This window comes from Platalea leucorodia (genome assembly GCF_965183815.1).
Source record: "Platalea leucorodia genome assembly, chromosome: Z".
Classification (NCBI taxonomy): domain Eukaryota; kingdom Metazoa; phylum Chordata; class Aves; order Pelecaniformes; family Threskiornithidae; genus Platalea; species Platalea leucorodia.
The window spans coordinates 48,139,971-48,164,930 of record NC_138858.1 but is presented as its reverse complement, the minus strand read 5'-3'; the positions used below and the strand labels follow the sequence as shown (position 1 = coordinate 48,164,930).

The 24,960-nt window shown below is 33.7% G+C and overlaps 1 protein-coding gene across 1 annotated transcript in view; it reads left to right on the top strand.

Moving 5' to 3' along the window:
• CNTNAP4 (contactin associated protein family member 4) overlaps window positions 1-24,960 on the top strand; it is a gene marked incomplete at both ends in the record, with an annotated part of 249,960 nt that overhangs the window by 21,668 nt on the left and 203,332 nt on the right. Inside the window, one exon of the mRNA XM_082337582.1 lies at window positions 21,210-21,320. Coding sequence (XP_082193708.1) covers window positions 21,210-21,320 — 111 coding nt within the window. The remainder of the gene's footprint in view (window positions 1-21,209; window positions 21,321-24,960) is intronic.

Here is a 24,960-nt window from a genome sequence, read left to right as displayed (position 1 = left end):
TTTCCCAGAAGGTACTACTTTTTCCCCACTTTTTTTCCCCCCCCTCTGAAGACAACAGGACAAACATGTTCTCACTGATATTTTAATTCTAATTAAGCTGAATAGAAGGTTGCAGCCACATAACTGAAATCACCATGAAAAAGAACAGGTTTTAGTAGGCTGACTTCAGAAGCTGATGAGTTGGTATCAAAAAACAGCCCTCACAGCCCAGATGACAGGTACAGATGAAATTTACAATTGTCCTAACAACTCAGCTGAAGTTTGCCAGCTCTGCTTCAATTCCATTTCCCATGAAAATAGATGCTGAATGTGACCAAAAAAAAAAAAAAAAGAGATTTAGAAAGATCACCTGAAATAAATTACGAATACAATATAGGCTGCCATGCCAGATTAGGTAGTTTCCTTCATTCATAATATATTTACTTCATAGACAGAGAAGCTAATCAGTCTTTCTTCAGGGATCAAATTTTTAAACTGATTTATAGGTTTGTTTTTTTCTTGTTCTTTTTCTTCCCCATTTCTTTTCTCCAGTCATGGCAGTTTACTTATAATCTTTAAGGATAAAACAATGACAGTGAGCTAAATATGACTTCTCTTTAGATAGATCATTCTTGGATCTGATTGGAAATTTTATTTTTTTACCTTTCTAAAACTTGAATTTTATTTCATTGAAAAAATCCATTGGTATTGTTTAAATTACATACTAGTTTTATATCAATTCAACTTGAATCAAATTCCTATTTACTGCTGGATAGAAATATTGTAATCACATGACTTAAATATAATTTTTATCCTTCTAAGCTGCTGTAATGTCTGTTGGCACTCTTAGCAACATTAGAACCTTGTTTATTGGCTGAAGTGTATATCCTGTAAGACATTATATTCTTCACTCTGAGTATCACAGCAAAGTAGTCTAACAAGCAAATCTGACAGAAAAAATGTGGATATGTAAACTCTTGCTCCCAGAAGTTTATTCTTTTATATTTTCAACTGACTAGAAATTAAATATTCTAGATTCTTGTTTCACAAACATTGGGAATTATGGATCTTTTCATTTCATATGTACCTCTCACCTACAGTCAGGGTGAAAAAAAGGTCAGTTGTCCAGAGAGAGAAATATTCCCATTTCTTTCTTCATTCATTTTGTTAATCTAATAAATCCTTCTTGGCATGTATAGAACAATATAGTTCAGTCAAACAGGATTTGGATGAATACTTGTCACATAAGAATTATCAGATGTTATTATCATGTTCTGCCATTTTCATTTAATAAAATATTTATTAAATGTCACATAAAATACTAACCTGCCAAGAAGATTTCATTATTTTCATTGAAAATATTTTTTTCCTGAGAATTACTTTATGGAAACATTTATTTTTATTTTTATTTTTATTTTTAGTTTTAGTTTTAATTTTAATTTTAATTTTAATTTTATTTTTCTATTTTGATTTTTATTTTTTTATACAGTAATATTATTTTTTTTGTTTTCCGTAATGATCTTGCATATGAATGGCAATAACTACTTGTACAACAACATTTTTTCCAAGGTACTCTAATTCCCTAGGTTTGTAGTTCTTCCTGCATTAAGCAGATAGGGCCTAGAGTCATGTGCAAGAGACAGAGTTCATATGTACCTTATCTCTACATTTCCATGAAGATTTTTGCAGTCATCTGGTGTACTGACAAAATAGTTAAGAGATATGGGTTAAATAAATATATATACCTATTTGAAATCTATAATTTTTTTTTAAATTGAGTAATTAATATGTATATATTTATGTAAAATTTCTAAATTTCCTGTCTGTTATAAAAATAAGTACAAAACAAGTATGATATCAAATAGACCTTCTTTCTACTCCTGCAAATAACCTTCCAAAAATCAGAAACATGAGGATTCTAACTTGATACAGGACAAAATTATGAAGTAACATAGAAATATTTGTGCTAACTATATATGAACTAATTGGAGCTCAAGCAGAAGTCCAGGTACTAGAACTAAAAATTAAACGCTATCATTATACTTATGTGTTAACGGGGGAGTGTTTCAGCAGTGGCACTTGATTATCTACATTGTTAGAAATTGTCAGGGTGGTCATAAGCAAGTTTTTAGTCTCTTCTTCCTCCACCACTCATTCCCAGCTACACTACATGAGTTAGCATGTGCCAGAAGTTTGGCTATGGCCGTGCTGTTTGGGTTGCTGGGAGAGTTTAGCAATATGAATAGAAGACCATTGTTGCTGAATGGCCTCTGCACCGAGCATATCACAGGCATATTTCATTCATTATTGTAAGTGTACCATTTGTAAACTGTTCTACCTTCCATTTTATAGTGCAAATCATTCATTCATAAGGTGGTCATCCGGACTTCTGGAGTATTATTTCTCTGAAGGTAAACTGTGTCCAAAAAAGAATGCTTCCAAGAATCCTATGAATTTTAAGAGTGGTGGTATGGCATAATTTGACATCAAGTTAAAGTTTCAAGTAAAAAAAAAAAAAAAAAAAAAAAACAACCCAAAACTTCTGTAAGTCTTTTCCTCAGAGTGCTTAATTAATGGAACAATCCTATATAAGTTCCTTAGGAAAAGGAAGAGCAATTTTATGGCCCATTCATTTACTAAATGCTGAGACCCTGTCATGCCTTATAAAGACAAATCTAGATTTACCAAGAAATAACAAAAATGATAAATGAATGATAAACTACTATTTTTAGTCTTTGCAAAACTAGAAATAGTTAACAGTATTATTGCCTTTGGGAATACTTGCTAACACAAATTATCTCATCTTATACTTATCACAATCTCCTGTAAAGTATGTTTATAGCAGCTCTTATTTCCAAATCGAACTTTAAATGGCTTTTCTGCAGAATTAAACAGTTGAAAAGTATCTCATAATATCAGTTAAAAACAAATCTCCAGTGAATAACTGATGCAATTAAATTGTGTATGGTTGAATAGAGTAATCTTTCAGTAAATCTTAGGGGAAAATTAGTAATAATAAAAATTCCCATTAAATTTTTAACAATGAATTGCTACCTATTTATAAAGTTTACAAATCCTATTTAATTATAATACAAATATTAGAATTGTTTTCTAGGAAAAAAATAAACAGGCTTTTATAATAGACCAATTACATCCCCAAATGAATACAAACACATTTTGCTTCCAAAAGCAACTTCAATGTTTGGCCGTTAATCTTCTATTGATTTAATATATTCAAAGTTATAATCCATGGAATCAAGAGTAGATTTATCCTGTGTATAGCTAAACGAAGATAAAACATAACGTAAATTATATAAACCTATATAAGCTATAAACCTTTCTGATGCTTTTGAATCAATGTCTGTGACAATGCCAGTCCTCTAGAGGAAAATATGGCTTAAAAAAATCAAAGTTCTTTTCCTTCTTTTCAGTGCTGAATGATGGTTTGGAATTTCCACTGTCATTCATGCATCTCTTAGTAGATTTTATCATTTTGATCTGGTAGCTTACCAAATTCCAAGTTGTTCTGAAAACTCCTTCGCAGTGCATTTGCTTGCATAAAGAGGCCTTAGGATTGTTGGCCTGTTTGAGAGAGTGGAAAACTTGCCTATTCTCTTTCATTTACCCCTAGCCTTTGAAATAAAGGGAAAAGAAGGGAAACAGAGTGTAACCTTTGTTTGATGCCAGCATACTCTGCCTTTTTTTTCTACCTTGTCTCACTCTGATGTAGAAATAAAATTACTTTCAGATGTTGAGCTAAATGTAGTTTTTCTAGAATTAAATGGAACCTATGGGTGGTTACTCTCATCTGAAACAAACAAAAAATTGTTTCCCAAGTTGAATACATATACAGAAATCATACATCTTGGATTTATTAATTTAAGTAATTATAAAGAATAAAAATTAACTTTGTCTCTTTCTAGACAGTCATTATTCCAAGTTAGTACACAGATTAAAATTAATTGTATAAAACATTTTAAAGTGACACCTTAATTTGCACGTTGTTGAAAAACAAGAGGCATGAGTAAAGGACTGAATCATGGACTGAGAGAGAGAGAACCCAGTGAACAGATTTTTCAGCATCAGTTATCTGTATTCTTTGCATTTCCTGAAGACACCAGGTTGGTGACAGATGACTACTTTCGTGACAGATACTACATTATTTGAAAAGCATATACTCTTCTAGGATTTCACCATCATCTCCACCATAATTTTTACCTTGTGACTTCATTTTTATCTCAGCTTTACCCACATTTTAATGCAAAAAAAGATTTGAAATGAAGGTTTTCTTACATGCTGTATTAACAGATTTTTTTTTGTTGACATTAATTATAGAATTATCTCTTTTCTAGAGTACATTACTGTGGATCTAATTAATTGATATGTGAAATAATTTCTTTCAGTTAATTTAAAAAACTATAAAAGTTTGTTTTCATTTTCTTCTTACCACTGCTACCTTTAGATTTTTTTCTGTTTTGCAGTAAATTTTACTATTTATTCTTAGGGTAGTGCTTCAGCTTTGGGTAGTTTCACGTGAAGATTTTTAATCCCTCTTTATTAAAATTTTGATATCTTACAGTCTGGGCATCCTCTTAGAGCTGCCAGGACCTTATTTTCTTTTGAAATGCAACTTTTTCCATACTAAGAAAATAAAAAGAGGCCTCAAACATCTATTAAAGTGTAATGGAACATAGGAAGTTAGACAAGATAAGCCATGTGCCAGCATCAAATTTGTTTTGTGTCTGAAAACTGTGAAATTCCTCAAAATCAAGCATGGTTTTCTTCTCTTTGAGTAACCATAGAAGATGTTTGTAATAAAATAATTTATACCTTGAACTTTCTAAGAAGGGGAAATTATTTGCAATGCTCACATAGAAATATTAAAAAAAAAAAAAAGCAACTAAGAATTTTCAGAAGAATTTAAACCAAAATCAACAGCTAGAAGTGGAAATGGGTTTTGTAACTAGCTGTTTAAATCCCGGCCTGATTATCAGGCTCGGGGAAGGTTTGTAATGATCCCAAGAGTGAAATTAAGACACAAACGAGGTCATATGCTGCCAATCAGACATTTTATTGGGTAAATAGAAAAGAGTAAAGCAATAGGAAAGGCAGGAAATATTAGGAGGAAATTAAGCAAGCATTCAGAGAGATAAACAAAGGATAGTCACCACCATGGATCCAGCGGCGTCTGGTTGGTCCTCAGTCTTCAGTTTTTCAGTGGTGGATGGCCACACTCAGGTTCCGTTGTGCCGTCTTTTATCTGGTGTTGTAGAAGAGTTTGCCCTCTTGTTTCCGTTTGGTTACCCAGGGCAACATCACGTACCCAACACATGCACATCTAATATATTGCTGGTGGGCAAGCGGCCTGACCCGGATACCAGTTGGTGTCCTATTCTTGGTGGTGTCTGATAAGCCAAAGAATGGCCTGCTGCTTCATCAAGTTTGTATAAGTTTCCTTGCCAGATGGTGGTACTTGATAAGCCAAAGAATGGCCTGCTGCTTCAGCAAGTTTGCACAAGTTTCGTTGCCAGATGGTGGTACTTGATAAGCCAAAGAATGGTCTGCCCTCAGGTTTTATCAGACAAAAGAGTGGTCTGCTGTGTGGTCTTATCCGATAAACACACACAAGCAAGCTCTGAGACAGTTGTTCTTAACACTTCAGTCTCTTACATTAGCTGAGTATCTCCATTATCACTTAGCTTTCTACTAGATATTTTTTATAGTTAATATGGGACTTGTTGTATCTACTTACCTTGTGGCAAACTGCAGCATGCATAAATCATAAGCAACTGTGATATGTACCATATTTACTTAAACATACTAAGATGACCCAAGCTCAAGAATAGTAATTCAGCTAAGAAACAGACATAATTATTTAGAGAAATAATGTTACGTCCTTCAGAGGGATTTTATCGGCACATATTGTGTTTTGATATTTAAATGAAAGTGCTCATATGTTTTGGAAGTGCTGTATTGATCACACAGTTGGTTTTGAAATGTAATGTTAAAGAAGAAAAATTACTAACCAATCAATAAAGTTAGTCTTCCCCCATATAGTTGTACTTAATGTATCCAAAATTCTTTAGTCTTGTATGTTAATGAATGCTTGTCAACTTTGAGCACTACAAGATCTCACCTTAATTTTCTAAAATGAAAGAACTTCTCTAGTGCTTTATTTTAGTTGTGAAGTTGAGTGCTTTTTTAAAAAAAAATTAAATATATTCATATTGGGAATAAACTAGGAGTACATTAAATGACTGCAGGACCTTTCATATGGAAAATACATTCAGAGATATGGCTGCAGACGGCCAAATAATGATTGAAACAAGATCTGATTTACTCTGAACAGAAGTCAATGCAGTCATAATGACTTTTATTCTTTTCTCTTGCCTATCATCTCTACTAAGGGAAAACAGGAAACACTGTAATGCTTTAGACCGGATAACTGCTCTTGCTTTCAAAATTTAAAGCAGTCAGGAAGCTGGCAATTTGATGACCTGAAGATTCATCCTTCTTAGAGAGATCTGCATGATTTTGAGCTCTTTTACAGGATCCTAAATCATGTCAGTTCTAGCCTTGCATTCCTGGTCTGAATGTTAAAGGGAAGCCTACATGATTTTTGAGAGGAAAAGTCTTTGCAGGCACAGTAAAATAACAAAAATTAACAATGCTATTGAATTATTCTTCTTACCTTTAATCAACACAGATGTAACTATGTAACTTTATTACCTGAGGCAGCTGTTTCTGGTTATTTCATACTTATACCAAGATTGGGTGAGAATTAACTTAGTTGAAAATTATAGGCTCCAGGGAATATAAATCTGCCAATGCCATATTGTGTCCAAGAAAAAGTGATAAATAACATACTTACAGAAAATTAGTGGCTGAGATGTAGCTTTTCAGTTTAAATCAGGTAAAATGCTCAGAATATGATCACATAGAATTTTACTGGTTTTATTTCCATTTTTCTAAATTTAGTGGTGAGTAGACTGACCTGGAATAACATGATGCCACTGTGCTTCTGAGGCTACAGTTTGAATGCAGTGCCAGGCACACAGGCAGCTTCCACTGAACTTGTGCAAAAAAAATTAAATCCTTATTGTAAGGCAATTCTTACCCAAATCACTGTTGAAGTCATAATGCAAAGACACCATAATTTAAAATAGGCTATGGTCCACTGTTTTTCTTCCCCATGTGTCATTGTGTGGCTTCTATTTGAATTTGAACAATAAAGCTTTATTGTAGTCAGAATACTGTGCTCATCCCTTCCTGAGACAAAGCATTTTGGTATCTAGGGTACACTTTCTTCAAGTCATGTCAAATAAGGATGAATAAAATGTTTTCAAAACAAAATCCTGAAATCAGGTTCTATTCAACATGACATCTCTGTGCTATCCATTCACTACATAACTTAACAATATAGTTTAAAAAAAAAAAAGGAAAAAAGGCATGTTTTGTGCATTATAGATTTGTTCTTTCAAGGAAAACATTCCATCAGTTGAAATGCTTTAAGTTGCTTTAAAAAGGTAAGTTGGGAATAAGCTTTCAGCAAAATCTCTGAAATATTTTCTTTATAATTTAATATTAAAAGTGGTTATTTTGGGAAAAAAAAGAAAAGGAAGATGAAACTATTTCCCTTCTTTCTACAAGTAACTTACTTAGGAAAATGTAAAATTAACAGTATATAACACTGATCTTTTTTCTTTCAATCTGTGTTCTATTGTACATTATCCTCACCAACTAACTACTAAATTCAGTGTATGCCTACACACCATAGAACAAAATTGTAGAATATTATTTTGAGATGCTTTATCATTTAAATCTGTGTGCACTGGTGCAAGGAGTAATTCAGTGATTTGGACATATATTGGGGAGCTTCCTTATTCAATGCCATTTGCTGTGTTAGAGCAACAGAAAGATAGATTTAACTTAAAGCAGTGGTTAAAGTCCTTTCTCTGGGCTAGACTGACTTGGCAAAGCGTGGTGCCACTGTTCTTCTTAGGCTACAGTTTGAATGTGGTGCCAGACACACAGGCAGCTTCAGCTGAACTTGTGCAAAAAAGAGGAAGTCCTTTCCTGTAAGGAAATTATTATCCAAATCACTGTTGAAGTCATAATGCTAAGATATATTTGAGTTACAGTCCACTGTTTTACTACCCTGTGTGGCATAGTTCCCTCTATGTTTTTTTCTGAGAAATAATGCCACCCGTTTTGTAAAAGAATTTGGAGTTACGATTGCTATATGAAGATTCATCCAAATGTCTTACAAATAATTTTCTCTCCATATTTCACTCAGATGAGGAGAAGTAGTAGTAGTAATAGTAGTAGTAGGAAGAAGCAGTAGAAGTAGTAGTAGTAGTAGTAGTAGTAGTAGTATCTGGTTATTTCGTTAAAGCTGTGCCAAATTTCAGATTAACAGGGAAAATTATTTGGGGGCATTTTCAGAGAAACATCCCAAAGAAATATAGCATGCAGTGAAACTTTCCCTGCTTAACACTGAGCTGGTTTGAGTGAATTTATAAACCTAGTGGGTTACGGAAAGGAACATACCTTCCTTTGGCCTTCTTCCTGCGACACAGTTGTGCTCTGAACCAGGGGTGGGAATCTGCCAGCTGGTAATTTTCCTATGCTTTCTACTCTTTACTGTTCTTGGATTTTATCAATGCCTATTGGGCTTCACACCAAATATTGATTTGATTTATTTTAGGGAGTAACTTATTGTTAAGGTATGTGTGAGAAAGGTGTTTTAATTTAAGAGAAACTTCTCCTGAATAACTTCTAGAGAAATTTGTTCCTATGTAGAGAGCTATACAGCACTTAAGTTATTTACAGGGAATTAAATGATACATGGATAAACCTGTGTATAAAAGCAGATTTATCTATGCTGGATCTCTGTGCACAGCTGAAATTGCTAGGTTTTGTCCCTGCGAAGCCCACATTGTGAGGCTTTTTATTTGTGGAGTCACCATAGTATTTTAACATTAGTCATATTGTTGTAGAATATCTTCTCTTGGAAAACATGGAAAAGACATCACTGACTCAAATGGGGTGCACATATTTAAACTCATCGGAGAACACTTAATCATCAGTATTTACTGGATAGCCAAAACCTGCAGGATGTTTTACAGTGTGTTTTGGACGTTGCATAGTGTAGGTCACCTCAAATTCACGCATACCCCAAACAGATTAAGTGGTCTTTTTATGTTCCCTAGTGAACTGATAAACACTATCCATCCAGTGCAAATGACATTTGTGGCAGCATACTCCAGTGTGTTATCAGGGATTGGAGAGGGTTTTATGTCTTTGGAGCAAAGAGCTGTTTACTAGCTAGTAAAGTAAAGACGGCAGCCAGCCTAGCAAAGAGACATCTGGATATTCAAGGAAGTGGAACAAGGATTATTTTAGTTATGAGGAGTGGTCAGCTCAAGGAGGGAATAGAAAGCAATGTGGGAAGAAAAATTAAGTCCTTCTGGATCCCTAGGAGACTTTGAAGATGAGATTGCCTGTAAGAGCTAATGAAGCACTCAAAGAGGCACACCACAGCCCGTTCATTGACAGAGGAGCTTTCTCCAGCTGGTGTTTTCTGTGACTAACAGACCCAAACAGGAAAACCTTGAAATTATGTACAAAGTCTGAAACAGTAACTATGCTTTATAAGGATTGAACAGCAAAGTAGTTGCATAAAAAAGTGAGAGAGAGAAATCTTTCTGGTTGTGTCAGTTGTCTGACTGTGTGGGCTCTCACTTTTTCACAGAAAGAAATTTTGCAAACTTTTTTTTATCTTCTGCCTTAATTGAATGTGAATTTAATGTGATTTAAAGTACCTGGATAAGACCAAGACATTTTTTATCTATGTGTGTAGTTTGGAACACTCTAACAGGTATGTTAGCTTCCAAAATGCTTCTTCCAAAGCATGCAAAGGGTAATAGTATGTGACTCCACTCCAGCTGAAGGGGCAGGTGGAAAAATGGCACCAAAAAAGAAAGAGAAGTGTGTTCCAGGGAAGTATAGTAATTGAGAAGGCACTGTAGCATGCAGTGACATGCAATGAGGTATGCAAGCCTAAGCTTCAAGATTTGTAAGGAGTGTGTAACATTTCTGCTGTAAGCACTTGTACATATTTTTTTTATTTTAATTGTACCCGTATATAATTTATTATAGATAAATACCAAAGTTATGTGGAGATATTGTCTCTATTTAAAAATTCCCATGCTCAGAGCACTTTTCATTTTCAGAAAATTAGTAAATCTGCACAGGCATTCCTTTGAAATACAAAGATCTATATATTTCTATATGTAACAGGCATTTCTAGTTGATCTTCCTAAATTTTTGTTTGTTTGTTTTCATTGCATCTGTTTAATGAAGTCAGGTTTCATCATGCATGCCAGTGAAATTCACAGGCTATTACATTGTTTACTATGTATGATGATACCAGACCTCAGTAAATCCTGATTATTAAAAAAAAAAAGTATCACTGCTTGAGGTCCATGCGTGTCCATGCATTCTAAAAAGCTCGTAATGTCAGTTTATTAATTGTTGGCATTTGCAAATTATAAAGTGATTAACAAATTTGTCAGTGAAAAGAAGGACTTGGACTTTAATGAAGTGATAGTGATAGTTTTTAATGGCAGAAACATACCTTCATAAAGATTTAGATATGAAATATAAAGACAAACTAGAATAGTAGTAAATGGGTTCAAGTCTAGTACAGGACTTCAGAGTGGGCTTTAGTATTTGAATCAATTGAACTTAAAACTTTCAATAATAATCTGAAAGAGTAAATGACATATTAATTCAAAATCTATGATAAAAGCACTTCTAATATATAATTGCACAACTCTTAATCAAGTGATGTATCACTGTATAAGACTTTGATTAAAAGAATTGCATTCTGTGTCATCAATGTAGGACATCTTAAAATTGCATTAAAACTATCTCAATGCCAATCTCAAAATACGTGGCTGTAAATAAAATGAATCAATAGACTGAGCTTTATTTAGAAGGATGCCTCGGAGACAGGTACTTCATCCAGTCCTATTTTGTCAATGACATATACTAGGATAAAAATGACATAATAATTACAAATCATGTAAATAATAATTAAAAAAAGAGAGGTAGCTAGTCATTAGAAGATGATCTGAATTGTCTATTTACATATTAACAATACAAAACATCATGTTTCTTATTGAGATAAATGTAGATTGGGTAGTATAGGTGTACATTTGGGATCTACCAAATCAGGTTATGTCCATTAAATGGGAAAGTATCCCAAGAAGTACTGACCTAACAAATGCTTAAGAGGTCATTATGGAAAACTTCAAAATAAGACCTGTGTAATGCCATGGGCAAAGGCTTGACAAATAAAGTGTATGAAAGTAACTGAACAAAGGAAATAACGAGTAGAAGTTGGGAATCAGTTTGCTTTTAGCACACAGCACTGATCTCTGCTACTGGTTCCTGTGCTGGTAGCTTCCCTTCAAGAAAGATAAGCAAATGTTGACTGTTCAGACTAAGTCTGCAAAGTGATGCAAGGGCTGGAAAATAAGGCTCACAGAATAAGACTAAAGGAGATTGCTTTACTAAAGAACTGGAGAGGTGACTTGATCACCATCTGTATAAACTTGCACTTGAAATAATATAACTGATAGTGAAGACAGGAGATTTTTCCTTCATATGAAGAAAAGATAACAAGATCCAAAGACTTACAACTGAAGCTAGACTTAAGATCTTATCTTTGAAATCTTATCTCTGAAAAAAAAAAAATTCCTAAAAGTAATGATATTTAAATTTGTAAAATCATGAAGAAATAGATGAATTTACAACATTGTAAAATACAGTTAGATGGTGTGTGTGCGTGTATGAATTATTGGCTTTCTGTTCCATTTCTGGGACAGTTTTTATAGTCTGTAGGTGGAATCAATTTGGTATTGATCCTTTTAATCCTGAAATTAATGTGTACACACTTTCTCGTTCTCTCTTTTCCTACAGTGCCATAACAAGGATTTTATCTGTACTGCACTCAGCATTCTCAGACTTCTTGAGTTTAATTGCTTGTACCAGATGCTTTCAAGCAGAGCAAAACTAGCACTGTGTCTTTGGATGTAATGATCAGGGGCCAGAGTACTAACTAGTTCCCCTCCTGTCTTTTACCAAAGCATAAACGGAAGTCACTAGTGCCATGCCTAGTATTGCTTCACCTTGGAGCGTCCCTCTTGGTTTTTATTTTTCATCCAAATTAAATGCTCCTAAATTATATCTCTGTGATACCTGCCAGAAGAGTTTTGATGTTATTGTTCCTTCCCCTGAAGCCTCAGCTTAGGGAATGGAAGGCAAGTGCTTTTTAGTTGAAAAGATCACCAGAGTTGTTAAAGTCTCATTAAATAACTGCAAGTGATATTGTCAGAGATGTTTTAAAAGTTACCTTTAGCTGAGATGCAATGCCTGACAACAATTGTCGCAAATCCAGTACAATGTAGAATGACCCAGGTGCATTGGTCTCCTAATCAATAATTGTGTTTCTAGGGCTAGTGTACAGGAAGTTACTTGTGAACTCTTACACTTCTCTTGCAAGGAGAAGTATTTTGCTATGCCAATATAGTGGCAGTAACACAAAAGTAAATATTGATAAAAGTAGTAAAATCATGAGACTTTTACAGCTTAGACATTCTTACCTATAATCATTTTCCCCTAAACACCATTCACTCTCCTTTCCCCCACTCTGTTTAACAGCACGTAGAGTTTTGTCCTGCAGGCGTGTTATCTCCTAACATATAACCAGATCTATAGATAAGAAAGAGCATTAATAACATGTTTCCAGTGAATGGCTTGTTAATTTAGTTTTACTAAATATATAACATTATATATACATATAGAATTATATATAATATCATGTTTGTTGCAGTAAAAACTTGTCTGGGAATCAGTGGCAGAGCATAGCTGTAGGACTGGAGCAGAAAGTGAAGTCGAGAAGATTCAGTGTTGCAGCGTTTTTATCTGTGCGCGGGATCTTGCAGACTCAGACAAATGCTACCCATTTGTAAAGGTGTCCTTAGAGACACTGTGCAAAGTGATTAACATCCAGCAAAAGACAGTTTGTGAAGTTTTGGTTCTAAGGTGAATCTTACACATGTAATTTCCTTTGATCTGAAAAAGCTTTAGATAAAAAAAAAAATATTTCAAACATCTTTTTAAAAAGAAAAAATTGTGAGTTTCTCTTTTGAATTATATTATTGTTAGAGTGGGTAGTATCTTTCCAAACATGAAGAAGTTTTTTATTTGTGGTTTGTTTAAGATTGCTTTGTGTAACGTGATTATAAAGATGGTTATCTCAGTGACAGGTGATGGGATTTAACTGAATATAAATTTCCTTCTCTTAATTTCATTGCCAGAGTCCTGGACTGAATAATTTTTATTTTTTTTTTTTAGGTACTAAATTATATTGCTTATTTCTCTCTGAAACATTTTGGTATAAATTCTGCCTTGAATAAAAAAGGCGTGTTCTTTTCTTTTCTAACTTCAAGTACAGGAAATTTGTTCCTTGGGTAAAATGTAATCCAATGGAAAACCTCTATCTTTCAGCAAAGTTTCATTTAATGAAATCAAAGTTAAAACTATCACTGGAACAAACACACAAACAAACAATCCCTTCCCCCTTCTGTGTGAATTCTGTCTGCATTTGCTAGTTTAGAAGGAAAAAAAAATATTTCTACATTCTTCTGGTAATACTGCATTTGAAATACTCTGCCTTTTGGTAAACATGCTGTTATTGATCTCAAGAAAAATTGTACTAAACTGTGTTTATGTTATCCCAGCTGAAAAAAAGTAAATATATAATGAAATATTCCAAATTAAAAAAAAAAATTATAAGATAGCACAAAGACAGTGAAAATTTGATAATCCAATGAGAAAGTGTAAGACATATTTAATGAGAAAGGACATTTCATGCTGTTATAAAATTAGTTTTCAGATATTGCACACCTACACAGGAAAAAATAAATGCTAATAAGAGAAATTATCTGTTCTTGATCAGTATGAAATATTTTAATTCAAAATTGTGAGCTTTTTTAGTTCACTTATTATACATAAATTCTGTTTTGTCCTTTCTAAAAATCTTGCCATTTTACTACTGCACATATTTAAGATATTTGCAGTTTACATTACAAATTGCATTAATCTTTCACTGCTTTTCACAGAATGAACCCATTATAATTACTGAATTAAATTTTTTACTTATAAGATCATTCTTATTAACCTTTAATATATTACTACCTTTTAATACTAAAAACTTTTTCAACATGTATTCTGTATTGTCAAGATCCCCATCAAAACTCAATGGCAATAAAGAACACAAAGACCTTTGAGTTTGAGATTATACAACTAAGCAAACACCCATAAGATCACACAAATTTCAGATTCTGCTGACGTTTTAGAATGTGTTCTACTTAATCTTGCCAGTTTTGAATTGTTTGATAAAAAAGATGCCTTTCAGTCAAAATCGACAAGGTATTTGCCTATCTAGTTGAAGGTATACCCTTCTACTTTCTTGATTTGCTATGGGGTACACCTTGACCAAGCTGAGCTAAAAGTGTTACTGAAGCATATTTAGTTAATTAATAGTTTTTGCTTTATGTCTTTAAAGTGAATAACAACAGCCTAACAGAAAATGACCCATTTCTCCCATCACGTCTCTGTTATAGTTTGTCCTACTCTAATGTTTTATTGAATCATGTACTCTTTCACCACTGAATTCACACATACAAAATGTAATTGGAATCTATAAAAAAATACAGACTTGATTCAATGATCACGGGACTTAATATAAGGACTTATTTCATTTCAAAGGGCACTAGGAATTAGGAGTTAAGTTTTAGTGACAGGACTTCACTTGCATTGGGTTATAGACTGAAGGTTTCTAGAAATGACCAAGAGAATCAGTAGTGAGTTAACTCAGTTATTATCAATGTATCTTTAACATCCACTAAGACAAGAATTTTTGACTCCTCACTGATTTCTGGGTATTGAGAACAAGGAAGTCCTTTGTTTCACTTTCTTAAAACTAATTAGAAGATTTCCCTGTGATTTTTGTGCTTTTTCCTAAACTATGGAACAAAAGTGGTTTGTGAAGTCAGACAAAATAAAAAGTAAAAATAAATAAATAAATAAATACCTAAGGAAAGCATAATTCCCAGCTGTAAGAACCATGCCAGCTATTGAAGTTTTATTGCAAGGTGTGAATCTTTGCAAATGTCTGGGTTTGGAAACAGAATTTTATATCTCTTCCAGTCCTTTATCATGAAATTCTGATCTATCTAACTACAGTCTTTATCTGCTTCCCTCTGGTCTGGCTTTTAAGTTCTCTGTGTTCAGTCACAAAAAGTCTTTCATGCCCCTGGACAACAGTAAAGTAGTCAGCGAGCACAGAGGAAATTTGGCTTTTTGTACTCACTTCCTGTTCTTGATCCCTCCTTGGCATGATATAACTGCAATTGTGAAATGGGGATGGCTCCTTGAAAGGAAGGAAATGTGGCATTGCATGTTTATTAAGGTAAACATCACATGTTTGATGTGAATTGTATATTAGGAAAAATTGACAGCTAAGTGTCAGAATTCTGTGCTGAATTTGTGTGAACCACGGTCTGCAAAGGCTAACAATTTTACAGAAAACTGGAAGATTTTGTTTCAAATTCAAGAAAGAATCAGCTCTGCCATGAAGGTTATCTCCTTGATAAATCATTTGTTACATTCACAGACAAACTGTTACAACAGCCTAAAGACTTTTCTTTTTTTTTTTATCTTGGTCAATCAGCTCCTCTCCTTCTCCCTCCACCCGCCTCCAAAGAATAGCTGAAATCTATTCATGAAAACTCATGTTTAAACAAAAAAAAAAAAAAATAAACAAAAAACAGAGAAAACCCCAAACCACAACAAAAAGACAGCCTGGGCCAATCAGGAATAAAATTTCAACTTGAAGGGTTAACATTTTTCAAAGTACTAAGCAGCCGAAAACGGCTAGAAAACTTCAGCAAAGCAAAGCCCTATGAGCTTCTGTGGTTCCTATATGCAGTTCAAATGGAATATGTGGAAATCGTAGAATCACAGAATCATTAAGATTGGAAAAGACCCTTAAGATCATCGAGTCCAACTGTTAAATGTCTAAAAATATCCCACAAAATTAATTGAAGAGTGGAAAAGGGAAACACTAGTGGCTAAGAACTGCTTCAAGGTGCTCATAGAGGCATGTATGAAACAGTAAAACTTTTCTAGTTGGTGGTTTTTAAACTCTTACCTGCAAACGAGCAGCAGTAGACCCAAGATGAATAAGTGCTTAGGCTCTCTGAACAGAAATAGCATATTCCTGGTCAGGAAACAAATGCAAGTGGAAGCATATAGCAGCAGCAGCAGGAACCACAGACCAGTTTCACATTAAGTGACATTGCATATTGTGTAGCTAGAAGGCCTGAAACTAACCTGATCTAATTGTCTGTAAATCTATCAACTTGACTTCTCCTCATTATTCTTATCCTCATTGATGAAGAGTTCACCATAATGAGGATCAGCATAATGGTCAATACCTCTCAGCAAAAGGAGAGGGGCACATCTCTTTTTATCTATGTCACATGAATCTCATTAAATGCAATGAATCTTTTGAAACTAATTACAAGCCTGCACATGGACTGAAGACTAAATTACCACAATTAACATATTTAAAGGTTCTATTAAGTAAAGCGAGATATGTGCTCATTCCTAGGGAAAATTAAATATCTTCTCTTAAAAACAGTAGATGGGCTCGAGGATATTTGGTCTTCACAGTACCAGGAAAAGCAACGCTTTGAAGTCCACATGACTGAATCATAGATTTAATAAACACCTATTGGAGAGTACATTTTGTGGCACCTTTTTTTGAGGTTTTAGCAAGTACTAGTCCTGTTGATACAATATGACATGTCTCTTATTTTTAAGAGCCTCACTCCTTTTCATGAAATTTTTGATCACAAATATTGATTTATTCAAATCTGAATGTATTAATGGCAGCAAAGTTGCTTCCTAAGCATTGCAGCTGCACCTGCATGGGAAAGATGAACATTAATAAACTTCTTAGAGACTCCCAGAATTGTTATTTCTTCTGTTCTGTTCCACTAAAACTGCATTTCCAGTTGTTCCTAGCTAGTCTACTTGTCTGATGATTAGGTGTTTAGTTTTCCCTAATTGAGGAAAGATTGCTAAACTTTCTTTGATTTGTTTTTGTTTTTGTTGTTGTTGTTTTATTTTGTTTTCATGTGGCTTACTGGAACAGATTTTTTTTTGTTAGCATTAAAATATTTATTGCTATGCTCATTAGGCACTCATTGTTTCCTTTGGATCCTGGATAAACCTGAAGAACTTAATAGTTTTTTAGGGAAGTCAATCATTATAATCTTTTTTCCTTCTTTGCTACCTATGTCCTGCTTTACCAGAAGTTCAATAGTTTATTAAGAAATTGGTAGTGCTTGTTTGTTGAGAAAGTTTTGAGTAAGCCAAATTTTAAGGGAAAAAGTGTATACAACAATATAATAGCTGGAATTAATTTCATTAAAAAGTTAAATAAGTGAAATTATAGTATGTTAATTTGTGTATGCTCTTGTGTTGGGATTTTTTAGTTTGAATTAAGATATGTGTTGAATAAAGTGAATGTCTCAATGTAATACATGCACTTTTTAGATAATTATGAACAGAATGCATGTCGACTTGTAGTAACTAAGCTCTGGACTCTGACATTTGCTTATTCAGAGAAAATTTGCACTCAAATTGAAACGCATGACAATCTGTGAGTCTATATTATTCACCAAGCTGAAAATTTAGATGACAAACAGCAGCCTGACTGTTACATTCAAACTAAAATCAGCGCCATATATTCTTGATGTTGCAAAAGAAAAAAGGAGGTTTGTGCCTGTAAATGACATTATGTTTTTTTCACGACATGGAAATGAAAATATACACTTATGCATCCTGAAGAAAAAAATCTCAGGTTGTCCCAGTATCCTACTATTTTTATTACTATTTTTATTTTAGCAAGCTGCTGCTTTGGTTGAAGACACAAAATTTATTTGATCAACCATAGTGTTATAAACATAACTATGATAACTGCTTTACTATGTGATATCCTATTTGAACTCCATCTGTTGTAGATCATATGGCATGATCTATGTAAATTATGGCACTGTATAAATAATTTCTTGGTTTACTCAGAATTTGCATAATGAGATAGTACTTGAAGCTGGAAGAAAAATGATGGGCATACTTTGTACATGCAGCATTTACAGTTTTATTCCTATAAAATTCCTATAAAATTTGATTAAATCTGCACTGGAATTAGGGTATATGGAAAGGCATGCCTTATATAAGTTGAATAACTTTTTTCATTTGGTGATGGAATAGGTAATATATTTTTGTTTATATATCCTTTCCCTCATTTGCACATTCTTGCTTTTTCTTTTTTTTTACCAGTTGCGCACCAGCTTTTCACCTCTTATTCCCAGAGTAATGCCTTTCTGTCTTTTGAATACTACTCTTTTCAGACATTGTTTCTTAAATAGCAACTGTTACAGCTCATGTGAGTATACTGCATTAGCCAACCCTGGCATTTCACTGTTTTTCCTTGCTCTTCTCATTGTACAGTTGCTGTACAATGACTGTGTAGGCCTGAGCTTGATTTTATTTACCAAAAGGTCTCTACATCAGCATCACACAATTAAATATATATTCTTTCCTTCATAAAGCCTTATTTGATACCAGATTTTGGTACATATTACAGAAACCTATGGTTTGTTTACATTTTTTGTATCCTTAGCTATTGTTTAAAAAAGAAAAAAAAATTAACAGAAAAATCGAATAAAAGCTATATGATGCATAGCTTTTAAATAAATTCTTTATTTTAAAAATCATATTAAAATACACTACTTAAGTATTCCTTTAGCCTGGAGAAGCTATGTGAAATATCCCTAGAAAGCCCTAGATCAACTTCAGCAGTGAGATCTATTCTGCTGTACAGAGGAAGGGTGTCGAAGAGAAATGAACAGCTGACCAGTAGCATGTAGGAAAGCACTAAATTCAAACAGTGTTTCATTGTGTAGTATGTCTTCCACTGTATGTGAAACCATATAAAATTGTCATGCTGTGCAGATTATATTTTCAGAAACATGTGTAGTAGTCCATCTAGGCAGAATAATGCAGTACCACTGATTGCTTTCTAACTTGTACATTAGGAGGAAAAAAGGTGAAAAGTGTAGTCAGCAGAAGCAAATAATGCAAAGGCAACTGTCTCATCCACACAGTGGAAATGTTTTTTTTTTTTTCTTCTGAATTAAAAAGTTGTGAAAACTTAGACCCAAGGGTGTTAAAAATAGTCTATCTGCTGTTGTTTATCTGCTAATGTTTGTAAGTATTAATCACATGGTCTTATTCCTAGTGATTAATTTCATAACACAAGCCACCCTTCACCAAAAGAGCAAAGTTGAAAATATGAGGCATATGAATGTGATGAGACATTCTGCTGCATCCAGCTCTGGACTCGTCAATATAGGAAAGGCATGGACCTGGTGGAGCAGGTCCAGAGAAGGGCCATAAAAATGATCAGAGGGATGGAACATTTATGAGGAAAGGCTGAGAGAGTTGGGGATGTTCAACCTGCAGAAGAGAAGGCTTCAGGGACACCTTATTGCAGTCTTTCAATACTTAAAGGGGGCTTATAAGAAAGATGGGGACAGAATTTTTAGCAGGGCCTGTTGTGATAGGACAAGGGGTAATAGTTTTAAATTAAAAGAGGGTAGATTTAGACTACATATAAGGAAGAAATTTTTTATGATGAGGGTGGTGAAACACTGGAACAGGTTGCCCAGAGAAGTGGTAGATGCCCCATCCATGGAAACATTCAAGGTCAGGTTGGACTGAGCATCCCTGTTCATTGCAAGGAGGCTGGACTAGACGATCTTCAAAGGTCCTGTCCAACCCAAACCATTCTGTGATTCTATGATTCTATGATTCTAAATCAGATTTGGGGGACAATGCCTTTCTATTCTCTCCTCTTAATTTTAATCTTGATATCTAGGCTAACAATGTAGGCTTTGACAGTAGAAAAAAGATCAGTGGTACTTGAAACACTCCCTTGCATCAGCAGTGTAAGTAGCTCTCTGTGAAGGACTCACCTGTGAGTTGTCACTTATCAGTTGCATCCACAGAATGTGTTTGTCCTAAAAAAGAAACATTTTGTAAAGACTAATAGTTTGCATAATTTCCTCTAATTTTCTACACAACAGATTCCAGGACAGTATAGCTAGGGAAAGACTTGCTTACACTTATTCTAGTATTTTAAAGTCAGTCTTCTTTTAGGTCTTCTTTTAGGTAAAACTAAAACAGATATTGATTCTCAATTTATATTTTTCAAATTTAAATGAGGAATGAACACATGCCCTGTACAGTAATTGAGCTGGAGAGGCATTTAACATCCAAAGTATTGATTAGCATTTGCTTGCTTATGCACCATTGATTGTGAACTGCAGTTAAGTCTTTTTCTGAAACACTCAAGTTTCATTCTGTATGATGTTAGGACTTGCATACTAATAACTGTGTGATAAGGATTTTGTGCTGTGTCTTTATCAAACACGCATACCATTGGCAAAGCAAAAGATTTTCCATTTTTTCATTCTTACAGGGCTTAAAAAGGATGAAATTATTCTTTATCTCATTTGGTTCAGCATTTTTTTTGAAGAAATAACTGTATTTAATGTGATTGCACATTAGATGTAATTGCACAGACTTGTGCTGGCATCAGGTCTAAAGAAAATAAAGAGCACGTGCCGAGGTTGTAGCTCCATGATACAACCAGGACTAGAAGGTATCAGTTGCTCTCCATGTAAATGATTGTGAGCGAGCTGTGAAAAATTTACCAGTATGATCTCAGCAGTTAGGTTAGAAGTGGGCAAGTACAGCCAGTTGAAGAACATAACAAATTTACCCTGGTAGTCTCATGAAATACTGGGTTAAAAAAGGGGTGGGGGGGGGAAACGACGACACACACGGAAATGCTGCCTCAGTACTGATACTTTTACATATAATACAGCAACAGAAAGTATTTAGAGATGTGCTGCTCTCAGACACAAGGTTAATTCAGATATTTTTCTACTGTTCTCTTTGGTTGCAGCTCCAGTAAGTGGTGTTCATTATATTAACCTGAATGTGATATTTTTCACTGGCAGATAATTGTGATGATCAGTTGGTGTCTGCTTTGCCTCAGTCATCATTCAGCAGTTCATCAGAGCTGTCTAGCAGTCACAGCCCTGGATTTGCAAGGCTTAATCGAAGAGAGGGTGAGTGAATTTTATTGGTTGATTGGTGTTATTTTTTTTTACAGTTTTTTTAAGCATTTTTGTACCTCTGCACAACGTTGAAATGATACATAGTGAAGCATATTCTGGGTTATTGGGGCTGGAGAGAGTTAGTTTGTTGTCTTCAGGAGAATGGGAAGGTAAAACAGTCTCAAAGAATCCATTTTGCCAGGTACACTAAGTTTTTCATGGTAAAATTACACTTGCAGACACTTGTGAACGTTTTAGTAATTTTAGTGTAAAGGATTCATCCTCATTGAAATCAAAATCTTCTTGTGATTTTCCAGCATAAAATGTAGACAGCTTTGGACATATATTTGTGCCTACTCCTGAAGCAAAATTTAAATTAATTTTGTTTCTTAACCAGACAATAATAACATAAATAATTTCTTTTCCTTTAGAGGACAAATAGAAGTGCAAACATATGAATGTCATTGTACATCATTCTCTAAGGAAATAAGGGTAAATGCAGATTAAATTTGGAAAGACAGGACCAGATATTCAAGAAATATTTTTGAGAAACTGTTTTCTCTTTGTCCTGGCAATTTAAAATCTTGATTATTGTAATTTTATTTCTTCACTGAGCCTAGTATTTTATTATGCTTATTCACTGAGACTGTGGCAAAACATATAACTGGCATATGGTCCAAAGTGAAGGAAACTTGCCTGTTAGGTTATTATTTATGTTATACCTCTACTGAAAGCTCCGTATGATTTCTAATTTTCTTTGATATAATAATTAAACATATATCTTCAGTCTTTTTGGTCAAGTATGAGACACTTTCTTTTGTTAAATGCAATTAAACTTTGATAGCATTTTTATTTTTGTCTTTTCTGACATGTAGCTAAAACGTTTAAACACTTGGGTATACATCAGAAGACCTGAAGATTACCAATTTCATCTGAAGTTTAGTGATAACACAAATCTTATATTCTGTGTCAAGAATACAGTAGGGATGAGAAATGATGAATTTCTGTTAATTACTGTAAACATGTTTTCTGTTCCTAATGACAATGGTGATCATACTTTCTGTGTGAAGGACATTTATTCTGAAGCTTTTTGACAGTATCTGTTAGATTATATAAAATATGTCAAAAAACCTGAATTTAAGCTGTCAAGTCATATCACATTAGACTTTGTGCTGTGTTTGTGGCCTATTTGTAATAAGTAATTATGTTCAAAAGTCATGTTAAAAAATACATGTAAGTACATTGAATATTAAAAAGATAAAAATTAACTTTGAAATACTGAGAAATCTCAGTCATCAGCCTCATTAAGCAAGTATCCAGAAGCTCAGTCATTCCTATCAATAACATACTTAAGGCAATTTTTCTTCTTTTTTTTGCCAGCATACTAGCAAGGTTCTTGGTCTTAACATCACAGTGCTAATGCTAGCGAGGAATAAATATCTTTAGGAAGGATTTTATTAAAATGTTGCAATATGGTGTTACTGGTAAACAAAATCCCACTTGTTAATATACCTAAAAATAATACTCTGTTTTAAAATTATAGCTTTAAAAACAGCTAAAGTCTGGGTTGAAATGAAATCAGCTTAGGTATCCAAGAGCATATGTTATTGTTTCAAATCATCTTTGTCTGGTGTTTGTAAACCAACCATGATCCACAGTATAGTTTAGGTTCAAGGAAGTTACGAAGCTCAACTTACCACCCATTGGTAAGCTGTCTGACAATATGAGCACACAGTAGCTGGACCTGCTATACAGGTTTATGGAAGAAGGAGCTTCTATGGACACTGAATTGTGTTTAATTATTACCCATGAGGAAGCAAGAAAGAAACTGATTCAAAGGCGTAGTCCTGGGAGACCTCACTGAAATATTGTGTCTTAAGTCACAATCTAATAATTCAGCATTAATTCAGGAAATTAAAACCATGCTGGTTATTTAGAGCCATTCAAATACATTCAGTTCCACTCATATATTTAATTATTATATTTTATATCAATGCATATAATTGATAAGTATGTAAATTAAATCTTAAGAATACTTTACACTGCCAAAACCATCTCTCTTCTTGGATCACCATGATTTACTGAAACATTTGTTATGTACTGATAGATAGAAACTCTGTAGTAAAGAAGGAATATCCCGATCTATTTCATTATCCTAGTGTACAAATTTGGTAAACATGAACTGTGTTTTGAATGAAGTTGTGATATTAAAGAAAATTGTATATTATAGAAGGACTTGCCTTAATTTGAAGTAATATGCGCTCTTAGAATCTTAATTAACATGAGTTCTCATCAAACAGTATATTGGTCTTCCCAAAAATGTACATTTAAAAACGTATTCGATTTGGCTCTTTTCATGTGCTATGAAGTTGTTTGTACCATGTTAGCACGCATTTTTTAGATTTATCATTTCCTTCACATTGTCCTGCATTGTGTGCACACATTAGAAGTGCTCATAGCTTTATGTCTGGTATCTTTCCATCTCATGTAGATACAAAGCAGTAGGTTGCCTCATTAGAAGATTGCTAGCTCTCTGCCTTCTCATTCCGCGTACCTCAGGTTCACATTACTCAACAGGTTACAGATTTGAATGTCTTATTCATTTGTCATGTTCAAATATTTTGTTGGTTTAATAACTTATGACCAGACTGTTTGGTTAGGTACCTTTTGATTCATTCAGATGTAATTCTATAGAATTGTGTCGATGAGGTGAGATGAAAAATTTCTTCATTCTTCAGTAAATTAATCTTAAACAAATTAGTTTTAACTTATATTTTCTTTTTTTTCAGTGAGAGTAGAGGCTCAGTACTTGCTATGGAACAAGGAATACTTTTTCTATACTGAATCTGTATTTCACTCTTTTCTGTGAATTTTCAAGGGAAAACCTAACTATATTTGTAGCTACATGAAAGTTTTATTGGGGTAGAACAAAGCAAGTAATTTTACAAATGTGTTTATAAACAAATGGGTTTAGCCACACAAGAAATGATTGTTACACTATATAGACCGGAAAAAAAGATCTGTTACTAGGAGAATATGACTTGGATTGCTGTGTTGTCAGTGATCTCATGGAAGCAATGAGCACATCATTACACTTTCAAAATAAATTGTCTGATAATTGTAAATGGGTTTGCCTTTAATACAGATAATTCTCTGCTTTGAATAAAACCAAATAATTCATTCAGCCAAAGTTAGTGTTTGGGAGTGATTGTGACCTGACATTCAATTTAGACAGACAGATTATGATTCTAGTCAAATATATACTTGATTCTCAAAATGACAAAATTAGGGAAAATTTAACACAATTTACACAGGAAAAAGTACGGTGTTTTTACACAGATTACTTAGGAGTCAAATTGTTGTCATTAATCAGTAAAGAAATAAAACAAATATGTATATAAAACTACACTGTTTCAATTGGCAAAGAAAAGGTGGAAATTAGCAGGAAATTTATTAGGAATGTGGGAAGTTGCACTGAAAGGGGGAATAGTTCTTTAACCATATAGCTTTGTGTTTACTAAATTTAGAAAATTAACAGGAAATGTTAAAGTGCTTGAGGTGAGAATGCCATAGTTTAAAAAAAGTACAGTATGGAGCTTAAATGAAGACATAATGAAAATGGTGACAGCAGAGACAGATTAGTAAAACAGCT